At 49.2% G+C, this 15,660-nt stretch overlaps 2 protein-coding genes across 3 annotated transcripts; both read left to right on the top strand.

Moving 5' to 3' along the window:
• The first annotated feature begins 7,606 nt into the window (after positions 1 to 7,606).
• Positions 7,607 to 8,230, top strand: LOC136524787 (protein NRT1/ PTR FAMILY 8.1-like). The gene has a single exon (XM_066518033.1). The coding sequence runs from the start codon at positions 7,607 to 7,609 to the stop codon at positions 8,228 to 8,230; it is 624 nt and encodes a 207-aa protein (XP_066374130.1).
• Positions 8,231 to 10,297: 2,067 nt separating this feature from the next.
• LOC136521723 (INCREASED PETAL GROWTH ANISOTROPY 1-like protein 2) lies at positions 10,298 to 14,012 on the top strand. Of its 2 annotated transcripts, XM_066515494.1 has the most exons (8): positions 10,298 to 10,564; positions 11,357 to 12,099; positions 12,229 to 12,360; positions 12,494 to 12,687; positions 12,802 to 12,913; positions 13,046 to 13,186; positions 13,403 to 13,440; positions 13,621 to 14,012. In XM_066515494.1, exons 2-8 carry the CDS (start codon positions 11,428 to 11,430, stop codon positions 13,667 to 13,669), a joined length of 1,338 nt encoding a protein of 445 aa, XP_066371591.1. In that variant the 5' UTR covers positions 10,298 to 10,564; positions 11,357 to 11,427; the 3' UTR covers positions 13,670 to 14,012. The 2 variants fall into 2 exon arrangements, with proteins under 2 accessions (XP_066371591.1, XP_066371592.1); XM_066515495.1 differs by lacking the exon at positions 13,403 to 13,440 and having other exon boundaries at positions 10,300 to 10,564; positions 13,621 to 14,010.
• The last annotated feature ends 1,648 nt before the right edge of the window (positions 14,013 to 15,660 follow it).

The raw sequence follows: 15,660 nt of genomic DNA on the forward strand, positions 1-15,660 counted from the left end.
TTCTGGTGGGTCAAAGCGGCTAAGGTGGGAGCGTTGTAGCCAATCGGCGATGTTGGGGAAACAGGCCGGAGATTGAAGGGTTTCCCACTTTTACTCACCGATGGTGCTGGGTTGTTAACCTGTTACAAGAGAATCAATTACTGATATATGAAGGGAAAAGCAGAAGGGAGTTGAAGGAAACTTACCGCGTCGTCAGGGATGGCATATTCAGGGTCGATCATGTGCCGATATGTGTGAACAGAAGTTGCGAACAGTTGTTCTTTCCACTCTCGCCACCATTGCTTATATGACTCGGTGATGAAAGATATTGGTGTCCAGGTGGATATATCAACATCTGTAGTATCGGCATCAGGGGAGAGTTGTACTACCTTGTTCCAGTCTGTTCCGCAGGTGATTGTTTCCCTGGGTTTGATCACATCGGCAAAGCAGAGTTTGATTGGCAGTTGCCCAAAAGCCAATTGGCGGGATACTGCCGATGGGTTGTAAAATTCATATGTAATGTTGGTGTTTTTCCCGCTGCCGAATGTGTTTACTGGAATTGCCCTGGGAGTGATGATAGCCATCATGAGCTCATTATCTTGATTCAGAGTGTCATCGGCAAAGTTGAAAAGAAGGGGGAATCTGTTTTCTTCGTCGATATAAGGCACCCAGGCCCTATGATCACGAGAAAGACCATTGTAGAAGTTTTGAAAGAATCTGCCAATTTGGTCTTCGTTGGCTTCTGTTCCAGGAAGGACAATTATGGCTTCACCAAAATTGAGGGGTGAGCGTGTTGCCGATTCATCATCCCCGAGCACATAGTCTTCAGCAATTTCTCGTGGGAATTGTTGAGCAAAAAAGTCCCATTGCAAATGTTTGTGCATATGGGCATTCAGCCACATGTTGATAAACCACCACGGGCCTCCCAGGTTGCCGATGGGTTCGCCAAGCAAAAGTTTCTAAGACACTTGATGAAGAAGATGATAAGTGGAGCTCAGAAGGTATCGGCCAAGAGGAAACCTTACGCCATTAGCCAAAAGTTCAGCTGCAGGGAGGAAGGCGTTGGTTGGTCCTACTGATCGACCATAGAAGATAAATTTTTCTAACCACATATTCAGGAATGTGGCATGTTCCCTCTGGCTAAGTGTCCCGGTTTTCTGGTATTCTTGAATATATCCTGTCCAACCGCCGATGTTGCGGGTATTCACCCTATATTCAGACTTTCTACCATAGATGGAGCCTTCATCGGCAGTTGAGATGTCCAAGCCAGTAAGCATGTGGACATCGGCAAGGGTAGGAGTAGCTGGGCCATGTCCAAACATAAAAGTATTGGTCGTGTCTGACCAGAAATAAGCAGCTGCAATTATCATTGATTCATTTTTCTGCATATCGGCAATAGAGAGCCTGATGCATTGGTCTAATCTTCGTTCTGCCCAGTATACTTGCATCGATCTATTAACCCTCAAGTACCAATCTTTCCACCCTTTGGTGGTTTTGGGCCAAGATCGGAATGTGTCTTTCCACAAATTCAAAGAGAAATTTTGGGCTCTAAAGGGGATTCTGTTAACCTCTGCATTGATCAGATCGGTTGGATCTGGGTTGCCCATTGGTCCAAGGCATTGGACGTGCGGCTGATCGGTTGGGATAACTAATTTGTTGCGCAGTTCCTAAGGTTATGAAATCCAGAAGACAGAAGAAAGGAAAAATCACCAACTGAATGAATTTGCAAAAAGATCAAAGTAAAAGGTAATGGAAGTGGAGCGAACCGCGGGGACATCGAAGTTGATGGCCATTGTCTTGAGGAAGGTGGAGGTACGAGCCGGAAACTTGAAGTTAGCGCCGGAGAAGGGTTCTTGTTGGTTGAGGTCGCGCGGTTGTTCGTCGGAGTCACCGCCGGAGAGAGAGAATGCCAAGGATTGGAGGCTGAAGGTAGAAAATGAGGGTTCCGGAGAAATCTATTTATAAGCCGCCCAGAATAAGGGTATTTTGGACTTATCTCTATGTCGCGCGCATATAGGTCAAGGCGGTTCAGAGGGATATGGTAACTGTTCGCGCGATAATCAGGGGATTATACAGATGAGTTGATGACAAGTAATCATGACTTGGAGGGGATATCGATTTATGATATTTTAATTCTGAAAATGGCAGCATTATCATATTAAGATCTTTGCCGATGGGTTATTGTTTCGGTATCTTGACCATAATCAAGGCAAGAGTGGTTGGCGATTGTGCGATATTTACTGAAGTGTGTGAATCAAGATTAGATTTGATTGGATTTGATAACAAATCAAGTTTTGGCTTGGAGAATGAGTTACGGTAATCGGGCAAAGGCAAGCGTTATCTGGAGTAAATTTCAGAGCATTAATGGTTTTATACTCCGAAATTGGGGGGCATGTGTTGACACCGTTTTTTACACGTGTCAAAATAATCGGAGTGGACTAATCGGCAAGGGGAAAGTTATTGAATACTTTGATAGCTGATGAAAGCCAGTTTGTAAAGATGGTTGCCGATAGCTGGTGATGGTCGATGGAAAGGTTGATTTGGACTCGGGCGTTGCCGATGAGGTTGGAGGTATTATTGTCGATGCCGATGAAGGGAGGCTTGAGGACTACTGCCGATGAAACATGGAGTATGCCGATGAAGGGAGGCTTGAAGACTACTGCCGATGAAACAGGGAGTATGCCGATGAAGGAAGACTTGAAGACTACTACCGATGAAATAGGGAGTATGCCGATGGGAAGGAGGACGGTGAGATTTCCATCGTAATTGAGGCGGACAGGGAAATAGATAGGAGTTGATTTCCTTTTCTATATTTGTTAGGGTATGATTCATGTAAGAGTCACGTGTTTCCTTAGATATGGGATTGGTGTCCTAGTTGTGTTTGGTTGTGTCTCTTTAGATCAGGGTATAAATATGGAGTAAGGGGCAATGTAATAGATATCAATCAACATCAAAACCAATTTTTACTCCTATTTGCATCTACTTACTTTTCGGCGACTTCGTCAATTTGCATATTTTTCCTTTTTTACGAGTTCTCATTGATTCGGCGAGCTGCATCGTTTCAGTGCGACCTTCGGCGATTCTCGAGTTCCGCGTGAGCACCTCTTGGCCGTGACTTCCGGGCGTATCGCTGTTGTCAGGACCAAAGTGTTCGTATCTTCATCCTTGTCGATTAGCAGGTCAAATCGACCGGCACGCTTTGGATATCGATTCGGGTATTAGCCCTTTGTGTTTGCAGATCACTTTTGCATCAACACCGTGCCACAGGCGCGAACACCTCTTCAAAGTCCACGCCCTGCTGCTGAACATATCCTTTCGCAACAAGGTGGGCTTTGTGCTTGACAACCTCGCCGGCGCTGTTCTTCTTCAGCTTATATACCCACTTCAACCCGATCGGACGATGACCAGGAGGAAGCGGTACTAGCTACCAGGTTTGGTTGTCTTCAATAGACGCCATTTCCTCCAGCATGGCACGCCTCCACGGTGCTTCCTTCTGAGCCTCTGCAAATGTGCCTAGCTCGTTCTCGATCTGAAGGTGGAGCTCAGCTGCAACTGTGCGTGCAGCTAGGACAAGCTGTCGCACAGCCAGCCCTGGCGGGGTTGCCGGTCCAAGGACACTGTCCATGGAGCGGAAACGAGGCTCGAAGTCGTCGTTGTCGGCGTCCAGGTACTCATCAGCGTCTGGAGGAGGTGACACGAACTCCACCTCTGGAGCTGCTGCCGGCGCAGGTGTGGCTGGAGATGACGCTGGCGCGGCAGATGGCTCCTGGTGCGCGTCCGCGCCAGGCTCTTCAAAGAACCCTGGTGCATCCGGCGACACCGGTGACTGGACCCACCCGCCAGCATCTTCCTCCTGCTCTTGTGGCTCGATGACGAAGTCAAAGCCATTGACCCTGGATGGATCCGAGTCACCCCAGCTCCATGCTGCAGCCTCGTCGAAGACAGCGTCTCTGGACACGACCGCACGCCGAGAGGCAGGATCGTAGAAGCGCCATGCCTTCGCCCCGGGTTCGTACCCGATGAACACCACAGGCACACCGCAGTCCTCCAACTTGCTTAGACGTGGCTTCGTCGACTTGATGTAGGCCACGCAGCCGAAGGTCCGCAGGAAGTGTACGCTGGGACGCCGTCCGTGCCAAGCCTCGAACGGTGTCATGCCGTCAACAGCTTTGGTGGGGGCGCGGTTCAGCAGGAACACGGCAGTCGCCACTGCCTCGCCCCAGAACGATGCCGGCATGTTCCGGCTCTTCAGCAAGCTTCTCGCCATCGTGATCACGGACTGATTTCGGCGCTCCACTACCCCGTTATGCTGAGGAGTGTAGGGCGCCGTGCGCTGCCTCTGGACTCCATGCTCGGCGCAGTACTCCTTGAACGCGACGGAGGTGAATTCGCTGCCGTTGTCAGTGCGTAGAACACGCAGCCGACGGCCGGACTCCACCTCCACCTGTGCCTGGAACTTGCGAACCGCGGTGAGCGTGTCGCTCTTCGCGGCAAGTAGCACACACCACATGTACCTGCTCTTGTCATCAACCAGCAGGAGTATGTAGCGCTTACCCCCGGGTGTTTGCGGTGAGATTGGGCCACACAGATCTCCATGGACCAAGTCGAGGACGCCTTCAGCCCATCGCTTCGCCTGCGATGGGAACGGGCTGCGCTTCAGTTTGGTGGTGATGCAGTCCGCGCAGAGCTGGTGCATGTGGTCGACGGGAGGCAGTCCGTGCACCATGCCGCGCTGCTCCAACTTCCGGAGGGCATCGAAGTGCAGATGCCCGTAACGTTCATGCCACAGCCACGCGCTGTCGGATGTGCGCGCGGCCAGGCAGAGCGGCCGGGCGATCTTGACGCGTAGGAGGTACAGGCGGTTGGTCGAACGGTGGATGCGCATGATCAGCCGTCCCTTGTTGTCGCGGATTCGGAGAAGCCCGTTCTTGGAGTGGATCTCGCAGCCGCCTTCCTCGAGTTGACCATAGCTGATGATGTTGGTTGTAAGCCTGGGGATGAAATACACCCCCGTGAGTGGCAGGTGCTCACCAGTCTTGCCTTCGAAGAGGACGGTGCCGGACCCCTCGATCGCCACCTCAGAGCCATCGCCGAATTTGACGGTGCCGCGGACGGAGGTGTCGATGTCGACGAACGCGTCCCTGCAGCCCGACATGTGGTTCGTCGCTCCACTGTCCAGGTACCAGACGCCGTCGTCGCGCTCGGTTGAGCCATCAAGCTTCGCGAGCACCTTTGCCTCGATGATGCGTAGCGGCGGGGAAGAACTAGATCGGACTCCGCCAGTCTGTGCGAGCGGCGCGTTGGAGGAGACAGAGGCGTGAGCCATCAGCAGAGTCGGCTCGTCGTCCTCGTCAGCTTGCGCCATATGGGCCTCCTCCTTGGGCTTGCTTCTGCAATCTTTGGCCCAGTGGCCAGTCTTACCGCAGCGTACACATTGATCCCGGTTGGGCTTCCTTCCGCCGGCCGGCTGCCCTTTCGTGCCATCACGCGGTGCGGAGCCGTCGCTCTTGCCACGTCCGCGGCCACGACCACGGCCGCCGTGCTTCTTGCCGCTGGAGCTCGACGCCGCACTGCGCCCGAAGCTGTCCTGGTCTCGGCGAGCCTTGCGGCGCGCCTCCCAGTCTTCCTCGGTGAGAAGGAGACGCCCCATGGCGTCCGTGACGGACTTCTGCTTACCGCGGTCCTCGAACACCCGAAGGCGCCCGATTACGTCCTCGATCGAGATGGTGCGGAGGTTGCAGAACATCTCGATGGAGACGGCGGCTTGGGACAGCTTCTCCGGCACTACCTGCAGCAGTTTCTTAACTACCTCGGATTCGGAGATGTTGTCGCCGAGGGTGCGCAGGTTCGTGGCGAGAGTGGTGATCCGCACGCCGAAGTCGCTGACGGTTTCCCCATCCTTGAAGGCGAGGTTGCCGAAGTCGCGGCGGAGCTGCTGCGCGGTGGCGTCGCGCGCACGCTCGTCGCCGACCCGGAGGATCTTGATGGCATCCCATGCCTCCTTCGCCGTGCGCCGGACGGCGAGTGCGTTCCAGAGTTCCTGCGGTACGGACCGCAGGATGCCCGCCATGGCCACCCGATCGTCGTGGTAGTCGTCCTCGTCAGGATCGTCGTCGATGGCGTCGACGACGACGTCCCATACTCGGAGCGTCTGGAAGTTGACCTCCATGACCAACGCCCACTCGGGGTAGTTGGATCGCGTGAGCATCGGCCACGCGACGCTCGCGGATGGACGCTCCACAATGCGCTCCAGGACGCGCGACCCGCTGCGGGCGCGAGAGCGGCGAGTGTGCGAGCGGCCTCGGCGGCGGCGCGGCGAACGCGATGGAGTAACCTCCTTCTTCTTCGACGGAGACTCGGACATGGCGCCGGCGGCGTGATCTTGGCTCTGATGCCAAATGTCAGCCGGAAATGTTCCGGCCAAGAAACTCTCAACCTCACGTACTGAGAATACAAGCACGATGAACACAGGGTATTTTTGGTGTTGTGCAAACTGCAGCAGCTTTTCTGTTTATGCTCCTCTATTATTTGTATCTAATTACAGAGAAGACTTCAACGGAAAGAAAATGGTGGCCGGGCTTTGCTCGCACCAACCGACATTCGTGGCCATGAACCGCACTACTGCATGTGCCATCCCACACGCCCAGTCCACGCCACGATCCTACAGAATCGGTACAAAGACGCGCTCGGGAGGAAAGAATCCAAAGCCGAGCTCTATGCTAACAAAACGCTAACTGAACTTAACTGAAAATGAAAGCAAAACGAACTGAACTCAGACTTACAGTTAAGACTCACAGGCACAGGTTCTTCCAGGGGGCGGAGGTGGCGGCCATCTGTGCCTCCAACACCCTCAGTGCCCACGGCCGCCACTCCCGCATCGTGTGCCACCAGCTCGGCGCGCCCCTCCGCGCACCAGCACAGCCGCACAGGTGGTCTAGCACCGACATTGACGAGCCAGCATCCTGCGGCGGCGAGGCGGTGGCCGCGCGGCTGCTCCAGCTGGTGCTCCCACCGGTGCTGTACTGTTGGAACAGAGACCGAGCTCTGCTCCTAGATCAGCGACGGCTCCACAAAGCCCGTTTCCATCAGCAGCCTGTTCGGTTGGCTGGTTTGTAAAGACGTACTGTTGACTAGTTTATATAAGAGAAAAATACTGTTCCAACAGCCACAGCCAAACCAACAGGCTCTGACGGTCACGGCGTGGCCAGGGCACATCACCTGCCACGAATCTACGCCCCAACAAAACTAACTGCGACTCTACTCAAAACTTTCAATGGGATTACAAAAGACTTTGCATGACTCAGAACTAAACTTCTCATGTACGTGCTCTGCTTCATCGACCTGTCCCCGTACGTGCTCCAGCGAGAGATGGGGCACACAAAGTAACAGGCCCAGTTGCCTGCCCCAGCGCCCTCTTCTTTGCTGGATCCGTGGTCTGGGGCAGCGCCGCCCGGCGTCCTTGAAGTCGTAGGCCACCGCCCCAGAACCTCGTTGCTCCACCACAAAACGCTTGAGGCTCATCTCCTCCGCCGCAAGTGCCACGGCGCCGCCGCCGTTCCCGCAACGATGACCTGCCGCTCCATCATGCGTCGTGCCAAGCTTCCGCAGCGCCGACTATAGGGTGCAGATGCCGACGGGCAGCCCGCTCAAGGACATCATCAGGGTGCTCGTCGCCGCTGTCAGGAAGCGCAACGTGAGGATGGAAAGGGACGATGGCGCGGTGGTGGTGCTCAAGGAAGACGACGCCAACAACGACGGCGAGCGGCAGCTGCTGTCACGCACCAAGGGTCTGCGGTGCCTTGACAAGGCTGCCGCGATCGTCGTCAAGGACGGAGACAAGGAGCAGGAGGGCGAATGGTCTCTGTGCACTGTGAGCGAGGTGGAGGGCATGAAGATCCTGGTGCGGATGCTGCCCATCTGGGTGACGTGCGTGCTGTACGCGGCGCCGCTGGGGCAGATGACCACCACCTTCATCCAGCAGGGGATGGCCATGGACACGCGGCTGGGCGGGCGGTTCAAGGTGCCCGTGGTGTCGCTGGTGTCCGTCGAGGTGGTGTTCATGCTCCTATGGGTGGTGTCGCATGACGCCGCCATCATCCCGGCGGCGCGGCGGCTTACGGGGCGCCCCAGCGGGCTGACGCAGCTGCAGCGCATGGGCGTGGGGCGGTTCCTGGTGGTGCTGGCCCTGGGACGGCCGCGCTCGTCGAGAGGCGCCGGCTCCGCGCCATCCACGGAGGGAGCGGGCCGATGACCATCGCGTGGTAGGTGCCGCAGTTGGTGCTAGTGGCGGGCTCCGACGTCTTCTGCGGGATCGCGCAGCTGGAGCTCTTCTGGAGGCCCCCGCCGCGATGCGCAGCATCTGCTCAGCCTTCTCCTTCCTGGCGCTGCCACGTAAGCAAAACCAGCGCCACGTAGCCAAAACTAGGTGTCCAAAACAGGCCAGAGGTACAATGGCTGGTTTTACAAAGTTTAATGTGTTAGATACCCGGTTTTATAGGTCAAGGTTAAGTAGATCACACATAATACGTCAGGGGGTTATTTAGATTTTTTCTTATTTTAATATGCACTTAGGGATGCAAGGCAGTTGTCTGCAACCCTGCAAATAGATTGAACTGTGCTGGTTAACTAACCTACAAAAATTAAACCTATTTATGGGTTGACGGTTAACCCACCTTGCACTCTGCATGTACTTTTACTATTTATTTAATTTGTCGAGGCTAGCAGCTGTTGAGATTGAATGCAGGAACAGGTTCTAGTTGTACTAATATATATTTATTTTTATTTTTAGTTTGAGAAATAAAAAAAATAAGAAAAATATCTACCAAACAAATCTAAACAAATCTGACGTGCATGCATATGCACGCTGCCGATATTTCCCAGAGTCTAGTATGTAAGTTTTTTAGTTGATGGATTAATTATTTCTATGTGTAATAATTTATATCCCAAAGTGTGTTACTTGAACTTGATTTTTTTTTGAAATCTGACCTATTTAAGGTTGCAGGTCTCACATGAGTCGTAATATTTTTTTTCGACAAAAGAAGAATTATATTAGACATATATGTAGAAACTGAATTTCATCTAAATTATACCCACACTATGAATAACTCTAAATCTCAACATCAAACCTGTTTGACGCTTTGTATAGATGACCGCACAGATAAACACTCGGCAGCCGGCCTGAGAACAAATGCCCGACAAATGACAGCCAACATCCCTGCAGGCGGAGTTATACGTATTTGTGTAACATGCATCCATAATTAAGCTATGAGTCTTTTATTTAACATACATCCAGTGTACGTATTCTTTATGTGTGAAGATAAGGACATATTCATGTTGCAACGTGACTAATTTTCATGTTAAGAATGTGTAATAGCTTCACGTCATCACGTGTGGCATATCCATATATTTGTGGTGGATGTTAGACTCTAAAATCAATTTCAATTATTTGCTATCTTTTAAAAAAGATATTCATGTATGTTTCCTTACTGGTCAATGCCTCAATGGTGAGGATAAGGAAGGATGGCTTTGTGAGATAAAGAAGGATGTCCGATGAGATCTGTAGCCTTTTTATTTTTTAAAAAATAATTTAGTTATTTAATTACTTATTTTTGCATGGCTTTTAAAAATGAAGGGCTGAGATTCTTTTTTTTTTGGACATCTTTACTTCTTATTATGAGGTAAAGGGGGTACCATAGCAAGTACGAAGTTTGATGACCTACAACTTGAATACTTTGATATATAACGAAACATACATATAGATATAGACTAGTTAAGTAACATTGCTTTATGATTTTGGTGTGTATCGGAATCAGTTTTTGAACATGTCTGGAACAATAGATGAGTTCTTGCTGTGCTGAAAATGTACGAGCTGGATATTTTTTAACTTTCGTTGTCTCCTTAGCATGTGTACATGAAAGCACTAACAATTTCATGACAGTGGATCAAAGGTGTACTAATATGTGCATATAATATTCTGCCCTGGAGCTAGTAGTTTGATAGGAAAATCTAAACCTAAGACATCACAAATGTTCAGTTGAGTGCGTTTTCAGTTGAACCATCAGAAGATTTAGGTGATCAGTCTTGACTGCTGTGCTACCCATTGCTCAACAGCAACCACAAACAGGTAGTTTTCTTTTGCTCCAGAACACTAGTTACTTAGTGCAGCTAGCACGTCTTCCAGAGGCATCTTACCGATTATGCATTGCACGGGGACGGGTCAGCTAGCTGCACTGACAAATAAGTGGCATATAATTAAGACTGCTCTGCACTTTTGTTTCTCAAAAAACTGATCCAAATGGTTTAAGCTATGGTTGTATTGATATATGGTTGAGCCACCAGCAGTGATGTCAAGGGAGGGATTGCTGTTGTTCCAACGACATGTACCTACTTTCCCACTGTCTCCAACAGCTAGCTTTGTGGTTGGTTGGAGCTATAAGTTGCAGCAACTGAGGCAGTTCTCAACTAATTTTCCATCCTGAATTTGGAGCTGGGCCTCTTGTCTCTTGCTTGGATTCTACAAAATCCAGTTGCCTGCCTCTGTTTACTCAATTTTGCAGTTGAAATCACAACCTATCTCCTCTGTCTTGTGAGTAACTTTTCTTTATTTCTTTTCCCCCCTGCATGTAGTTAGATCCTGGTTCTTGTTTCAAGGATGGATTGCTTGATTGTGATTTGATCTGGTTTGGCCTCTTGTCCTCTGTTTCCACTTCGCTATGATGTATGATTCTTGTTTCTGGTTATTGCTTGATTGTAATTTGCCACTTTTACCATGCGTATGCAATGCATAAATCAGAAGTAGGATGTGCATCCATCTGATCTGAAATGATAAGATTTCCACTGTTACTGCTATGTGTCCCTCCGAATTCCATTTCACATGGATGCTGGGTCATGTTTCTACTACAGCAAGCAAGCAGAAGGATTCATGGTGCGGCTGCTGGGCCTGCCTTGGCATTCATTCATTCATTCATTAAAGGACACTGATCTGAGCATGCATGTTCATGTTGTTATGTTCCCTTCCTTGCCAGCAGAGTACTCGTGGCTTGTCTGTTGATTAGATCCATATCCATTCATAAGACTGCAGATTTACAAATTATATTTAAGAGAGATTTCTACTTTTGTCCTGCAAAACGAACAGTTTTTGTATTCGCTGTTACTATGGGCTTGTAGTACGTACAGTTGAATAACGTGGTTAGCAGCAGCAGCAGAGCAGTCGCTCACTCAAAAAATCCTTTGTCACTCTGCTGCTTCTTTGTTCGTTGTTGAGTGGAGTGCAGTAGCAGTAGCAGAGCGATTTCTGTTTCTCTTTCTATTTCTATTTCCATCAGCAGCCAAGCCAACCATCTAGTATTTCTCTTTATCTTGTGTTGGCCTTGGGCAGCGAGGTCAGGAGGGAGAAGGAGCATCTGCACTGCTTATCTGGATCACATCACATCAACCAACCGAACAAGCATGAAGCATCAAGTTCCAAGCAGCAACGGCCATGGCAGCAGCATCCATTCCAAGTCTCAGGCAGCTGTGCCGCAAACTCGGTCTCGGGCATCAAGAGCACCACCACCCAAAGTCAAGCAACCTCCTGCTACTCCAGGCCCAGGGGTGAAGGCCAGACCAAGACCGGCCGCAGCCGCCACCACCATGGCAGCAACGAGGAGGCAGGCTGCTGTGTCTATGCCTATGCCCGTGAGGAGGGTCATGATGAGCACCACGGAGTCGGAGACAGTAGAGGACGAGGTGGTGCGGCTGCGCGGGGAGGTGGATGCCTTGCGCAGGGAAGTGCAGCGCCTGCTCCGCCTCAACGCAGACCTTCAGCACCAACAGCATGATGCTACAACCAACAACAGACCACAACCTCCCAGCAAGATTTCGATTTCCGGAGGAGTCGTCGTTGCAGCGCCACCGCCGCCCCCACCGCCACCGCCACCGCCTCCGCCGCCACTGCCGCGGCACCAAAACCAGCGAGTCCCTTCAGCTCCGGTGAGCAAGGCCACTGCGCTGGTTGACATGTACAACTCGCTGCAGACCAGCAACAAGAAGCCGTCAAAGCACACAGACAAAAGTAGAAGCCATGATCACCATAGCAGCATTGTCGACGAGCTGCAGAACCGCTCCAGGCACCAGCTAGCGGTGCGTCACCCGCCATCCCTTCCCTTTGTGTTCTTTCTGGAATTATTATTATAAGTTCGCTCTCAAAACACAACAGTATACCCACCATTATCTCTTTTCTCAATCACATACTATATATATACTACGCAGATCAAAGCGGATGTGGAAACAAAAGCAGAGTTCATCAACCATCTCATCAACAAAATCCACGCTAGTACTTACACTGGTGTGGAACAAGTAGTCACCTTTGTGGACTGGCTGGACCAACAACTTTCTACTCTGGTAAGATAAGAGTTATTTTTATTTTTATTTTGGCACCAAAAAAGAGAGGATAAAACCTCCATCTATATGTACTGTGCTTGGGGTGCATTGATCTACGCTTGCTACCAATGTACGTAATTCCCATTTTTGTCAGTCTGATGAGACAGCCGTCTTGAAGCACTTCAACTGGCCTGAGAGGAAAGCTGATGCACTTCGTGAAGCGGCATCTGAATACCGACACCTCAAGTGTCTTCTAACAGAGATCTCTTCCTTGAGAGACGGAGAAGATGGTGGTAGTGGTAGTGAGGCGACAGCCACTCGCAGGAAGATTTCAAGCTTGCTAGACAAGTACGTGTGGCAACAGCAGTCTTCAATAAATACTTTGTACAAGTATTTTTTTTTCAATGCCATTGCCACCAAACTCAAGATTTATATATGAGCCCTATTCGATCTGCTCTTCAGATTGGAGAAGAGCATGGGCAGATTGGTGAATCTAAGGAGATCGGTGATGTCGTCCTACAAAGAGTTGAGGATTCCGACTGACTGGATGCTTGATTCAGGGATGGCCTCAAAGGTTATTATCTCTCTAACTCTACTTATTATGGTCCCCTCCTGTTTCCGATGCTGGATAGATAGGTAGATTGATATCTGCAAAGCGAATAAACCATCAATAACAGATATGTTAAGTACCTATTGGGCTGTGCAGATGAGATTGGCATCGGTGTGTCTGGCGAAAATGTATACCAAGACAGTCCTTAAGGAACTGGACTGCAGGGATACAGCTGGGATTGCGAACGAGGCTGCTCTGGTTGCTCAAAGTGTGCGCTTCACCTACAGGGTCCACCAGGTCAGTTTGCTGCTCAAAGTGTTGACTGAGGCCCTGTTTGGTTGGGCTTTTGGCTTTGGCTTTTGGCCTCAAAAGCCAAAAGCCCAACCAAAGGGGCTGTTTTTGGAGGACGCTTTTTCAGAAGCAGCTGCTTTTCCGTAGTTCATTTTTGAAAGCTGGGTTGACCCTGCTTTTGACTTTTGGCTTTCTGCTTTTCGAAATTGGTGGAATAAAAAGCTCTTCCATAGTTGTTTCAAGAGAGATAAAGATAAAAGGTATATTTTATACTTGTTTAACCAAACAGCTTTCAGCTTTTCTACAGCTCACAGCCCACAGCAGCTTTTCCACAGCTCACAGCTCACAGCAGCTTTTTCCCACAGCCACAGCTCAACCAAACAGGGCCTGAGAAACCAACCTCAACCTGATGATTGTTTGCTTTGCTACTCTATATGTAGTTTGCTGGGGGACTTGACTGCGAAGCAATGCATGCCTTTGAAGAGCTAAGAAGGCGGGCTCAGCTGGTCTCTACATGAACATGGTGGAGCCAAAACCCTACCCTATTCCTCTGTTTCTTGATAATATAACAATATGTAGCTCCCAGTTCCTTCTGAGTCTTCCCTTTTCTATTCTCAATGTCAAATCAAGTCTTGCCAGAAATGGAGAGGGATACAATCATGTTGTGATTTCTCATCATGTATGAAAAATCTGTCTATCCATTGATTTTCTCTCTATTCTATGTCAAGTACATTTGCAGAAGAAAAATGTAGGTCTATTAGTATTACAACAATACTTTGGACTAGAAAATAAACTATGGAAACAAACTCTTTTGCAGAAGCGCAAAAGGTTCATTTTGTACATGTAAGTTTTGCCAAGAATTTGAAAGAATCATAACTATGTAAAAGAGAGTATGGACAATCACAACCCTGCAGTCCTAGTTGTTCATGAGACCAAATGGCAAATGGTGAATGCCAAGTTGCTGGTTGAAACATATTTGTGCCAAGCCAAAGTTCAGAAGAAGATTAATTTCAATGGCTCCTTCCAAGAGACCAGTCACATTTAGCTACGGATCGATGAAACTGAAAAGTTATCGCTGGAAGGGAGGATGATATGCGACAAGTTAGTTAGCTCACTCGTCAACTTTCCAAGATCGATTGCCCTTTGTTGGGAATGTGGGAACATGGGAATGCAAGGGAGCTAACTGAGATATGATTAGATGCGAAAGCGCCTCTAGCTGACTTGGTTAGGTGGCTTGAGTAGCTCTCATTTGGTCCTGAGTTCAACTCCCCGTGGGAGCCAGTTTTCAGGCTAGGGTTACTAGGGCTGTCTTACCACGCAGGTCGAGTTTTTCTAGAGATGATTAGATGAAGCAAAAAATCTCTTAGGAGAGCTTATGATCTGTGTTACAGAAGGGAGGAGAACCAAAACTAAGGAAAAGCGATATCACATGGAAATAAGAAAAAATGTACAGCAAAATTAATATAATTACTTAAAGAGAAGGAAACTAATTAAAAGCAAAACAATACGAGATAAGCCATGTTAAATAAACATAAAGTAAATAAATCCACATACATGCATGTCTTGTAAAAACTTGACCTGCAGGGGTATAACCACCCCTAGGGCATTGTGTGATAGGGAAGACATTCTCACACAGGTCAAGAAGAAGGCATTCTCACGCAGGGCAAGAAAACCCAAAACCCCTGCAACAGTTGTATGTGGCTTGTGAGAACGACCAACGACCTGATTCACTCCCACGGGGCTTTTTGCCATGCATGTCTTATAAGCAACGGATTTACATTAAGATACAGAAATTAAGAGAAAAAACAAAATAAACAAGACCAAACATGTGCCCAGTAAAATAATAACTGCAGAGAGCATGCTTGTTTTCTAATAAGGAATGTTGCGATGGATGAAGCTGGGAGATGCATGGAGAACCTGAAGCATGAATTATATGCAAGAGTCTAAACCACGTTTTACTGTAAATATATATAGGTGGAGTGATGGACTACAAATGTTGTTCACTTCACTTCACAGGAATTTCATATACTTCAACAGGTGGTGTCAAGGTCTTGGAGCACGATGATCTCCCAATGATAACCTTTTTTGCCTTGACAAAGAACTGCCTCACCTTGGACATGGTTATTGGAATCACGCTGAGAAAGCTTCACAGCAGCAAGATTTGAATCAGCCTTGTGCGCCTCTACTTGTTTCTCTTCTTCATTAGAGATATTGCCTAGGTCTCTTTATGAAATACTTTTTATTCCTTTTGTATCCTCTGCAGCAGATTTAGCACCCTCAAGAACTGGTTCCTTCACTTTTTGCTCGGTGATGGAATAGTTCTTCACCTTAGATGCTTTGATAGTAGGCACTACCAATTTAGTGTTGTCCACAGCAATATTTTTTTACACAACTCAGGACTTCTCTCCGCACTATTTTCATAATAAAATTCTGCAGCGATTGTGGCATTAGATGCAACGATGGAGCCTGTGGGTTGCCCC

The sequence above is a fragment of the Miscanthus floridulus genome, chromosome 18 (genome assembly GCF_019320115.1).
Source record: "Miscanthus floridulus cultivar M001 chromosome 18, ASM1932011v1, whole genome shotgun sequence".
In the NCBI taxonomy this organism is placed as follows: Eukaryota; Viridiplantae; Streptophyta; class Magnoliopsida; order Poales; family Poaceae; genus Miscanthus; species Miscanthus floridulus.

What these genes read in the sequence shown, in the direction of transcription:
- LOC136524787 (XM_066518033.1), top strand. Translation starts at nt 7,607, where the DNA reads ATGCCGACGGGCAGCCCGCTCAAGGACATCATCAGGGTGCTCGTCGCC.
- LOC136521723 (XM_066515494.1), top strand. Translation starts at nt 11,428, where the DNA reads ATGAAGCATCAAGTTCCAAGCAGCAACGGCCATGGCAGCAGCATCCAT. An exon ending in ATTTCAAGCTTGCTAGACAA is followed by an intron (nt 12,688 to 12,801) that starts GTACGTGTGGCA and finishes TCTGCTCTTCAG; the next exon opens with ATTGGAGAAGAGCATGGGCA. An exon ending in TCACCTACAGGGTCCACCAG is followed by an intron (nt 13,187 to 13,402) that starts GTCAGTTTGCTG and finishes TGGAATAAAAAG; the next exon opens with CTCTTCCATAGTTGTTTCAA.